This window comes from Marmota monax, unplaced genomic scaffold, assembly GCF_021218885.2.
Source record: "Marmota monax isolate L192 unplaced genomic scaffold, Marmota_monax_Labrador192_F-V1.1 WCK01_AAM20220418_F8-fsc00035, whole genome shotgun sequence".
Taxonomy (NCBI): domain Eukaryota; kingdom Metazoa; phylum Chordata; class Mammalia; order Rodentia; family Sciuridae; genus Marmota; species Marmota monax.
Window position 1 is genome coordinate 15572501 of NW_026691961.1, and position 2500 is coordinate 15575000.

At 62.9% G+C, this 2500-nt stretch overlaps 1 protein-coding gene across 5 annotated transcripts in view; it reads left to right on the forward strand.

Annotated features, from left to right (window-relative positions):
- Positions 1-2500, forward strand: part of Ciita (class II major histocompatibility complex transactivator) — a 41009-nt gene that overhangs the window by 9296 nt on the left and 29213 nt on the right. For 3 of the 5 annotated variants that reach the window (XR_006851881.2, XR_006851882.2, XM_046445495.2), the window contains exon 1: positions 1389-1520. The exons of 1 other annotated variant lie outside the window; for it this stretch is intronic. Coding sequence is in view for 2 of the 4 variants with exons in the window: in XM_046445495.2 (XP_046301451.1) it covers positions 1499-1520 (22 nt within the window). In the remaining 2 variants the exon portion in view is untranslated. Of the gene's footprint in view, positions 17-1388; positions 1521-2500 lie in introns of those variants that run through there. One more of the 5 variants, XM_046445521.2, reaches the window with a different exon arrangement.

The following is a 2500-nucleotide window of genomic DNA, read 5'->3' on the forward strand; positions in this document are numbered from 1 at the left end:
CTGCCGGAGCCCCAAGGTAAAGGGAAAGGGGTGGAGGGTGCATCTTCCCTCCCAGGCCTCAGGTGAGGGGAGGAGATGCTGCTCTGAACTGTGGGCTGGGGGTGAGAGGGGGCTCGTGTGCCGCCGAGCAGCCTGTTGGCAGGAGGGAAGAGGACAGTACCCACATCCTTCCTGAGGGACATTAGGATCACCTGGACTGTGATAGAGTCAGGGTTCCTCTCAGGGAGGTGTGTCCTTAGCTCTCAGAACTGCTGACCTGGCTGGCCCAGGCCACCCCAAGGTCCTCTCACTGCCAAGCCTGTCTTCAGGTAAACAGGAGACCTCTGCTGACTCCGCCGCAGGAAAAGCCACTCTGGAGTCAGCTAGTCACAACAGCCGTGGCAGTGACATAGCTGCAGAGCACCGGCACCTGGGACAGCTGCTGCCTTCTCCCCTGTTTCCAAATGGCGGCATTCAGAAGTGGGGAACAGGAGACAGGGGGTGAGAAGAGACAGCACAGAGACCTGGCACCAGCCCTGAGGCTCGCAGGGGCGAGACACCTAGCTGTGCTGTTGGCTGGGTGGGGTGTGAACTTGAACCAGCTGCTCAGTTTTCCTCACCTCGGAGGTGGGCTAAGGGGACAGCCCAGAGGATAGGGTGGTGGAAAGGGATCCGAGGGTCTAGCCCAGTGCCCAGTAGATAATCTCAACCCCATAAGATGAGTGTGACAGTATTGGCCTGGCTGATGTGGGTTAAGAGGGGTGGGACCCCTTTTCTCAGGCTCCCCCTAAAACATATGGTTTGCTCTGAACCCAGAGATTGCGGACAAGCTTCCCAGTTCTGTCAGATGCCACTGAAGGTCATCTTCACGCACTCCCTCAATTCCAGATGAGGAACCGCAAGCCTGAGGAGGGGAAGTGATTCCCCTGGCAGGTTTCATGCCCGGCAGAGCAGGAGTCCAAGGCCTGTGGAGGAGGAAGGGCAGGACTTTCGCCGATGGGCACAGGGTTGCCAGAGCCAGGTTTCCATACAGTGAAGGTCCAGGGGTGGGTTCTTCGTCCCAAGGCCATGGGGCAGGAGGAGTGAGCCCTCCCTCCAGCGGGCCCTGGGTATGCGGGACTGAACCGGGTGGTTTGCCACTTTCATGGTTGGACTGAGCTGGAGAGAAACAGAGTCGCTCAGAGGTGGGGATGGGCTCCCTGCACGCCCAGGGCTTGCAGATCACCTGGCTCCCCACCGAGACCCAGGCCCTCTCCCAAGCAGGGGCTGGTCATTTCCAGGAGCTGGCTGGAGGCAGGACCTGGGGGACTGCGAGTTGGAGTGTCCTGAAGATGCTTCTCCTAAAGCACGTGGGCGCCGCAGGGAAGGCAGCGGGCGGCGGTTTGGTCTAAGCCCCGTGGTGCAAAGAGAAAGTGAAAGGGGGAAAGACCGGTGCAGTGAGGGAGGTGGGGTGCCCAGCCTACCGCGCCCCAGTCTCCTGCAGCCCCAGAGCTGGCGGGAGGGAGAGGCCACCAGCAGCATGCAGGAGCCCGGGAACGGCGGTAGGTGACTAGGCTCTCCTTCTGCAGTCCCTAAAATTGGGCGAGGAGTTGGGGGTCCAAGGCCAGCAGCTACTTGCCCACGGTCAACAGCAGGCTGGGCGGAGGGGAAGGGAACGTGCAGAAAGTAGATTCGGGAAACTCCTCGGAGGCTGGAGATTCCACGCCGGAACCGGGAGCAGGGGACGGGGCTTGGCTGCTGAACCCCCAGCAGTCGGCCGAGGGGAGGGAGCCAGGAGACTGGGATGTCACCCGGCGCGGGACCGGACCAGGCTGCCCCTGGCGGGCCTCAGCTTGCTGTGGGGTCATGTTACCCCGCTGACGGGGACGCGCTGGGGGTGGGCTCCGAGGCCAGAGGACTGCGGAGAGCTTCGCCTGTTTGGCCATATCGGGTTCTTCGTCTCCCTTTGGCTTCTCCAAGCCCAAGAGCAAGAAGCACCCCTCCTTAGTCTCCCTGGAGAGGAGAACACAGATGGGGACTTCCCGCCAAGTCAGGGACTCCTGGTTCCAGTGCGGGGACACGGTGGGCTGCCAGTGTCCCCTCTCTGGTGAGCTTGGGGTGGGAAGAAGGCTGTGGGACTTAGGCGGACTCGGGTCTTAAGGCCAGGCATTCCGACTCCGGGGACCCCAGGAACACTCACAGCCCTTGGGGACCCTTGGCCACTCTCCCGAAGGACGCGGCTCAGCCCCAAATCAAGGCGGAGGTGAACGGTGGGGGGCGAGCCCCGCCCCGGCCCCGCCCCGGCCCCTAGTGGCACGGCCTGGAGGGTGCTGGGCGGGCCCCAGGTAGCCCACCGACGGGGTGATCCCCGCGGTCCTCCTCTGCGGGGAGGGTGACTTGTGGGGAGGTCGGTGGTTTCCTGTTGCGCAGGGTCACAGCCTGCAGTTAGGTCTGAACCGAGGTCTCCTGAGAGCTCAGTCCAGTGCCTGGGCCAGCGGGAGAGAGCTCCTGTCAAGGGGAGACCTGTGGACACAGCAGAGTC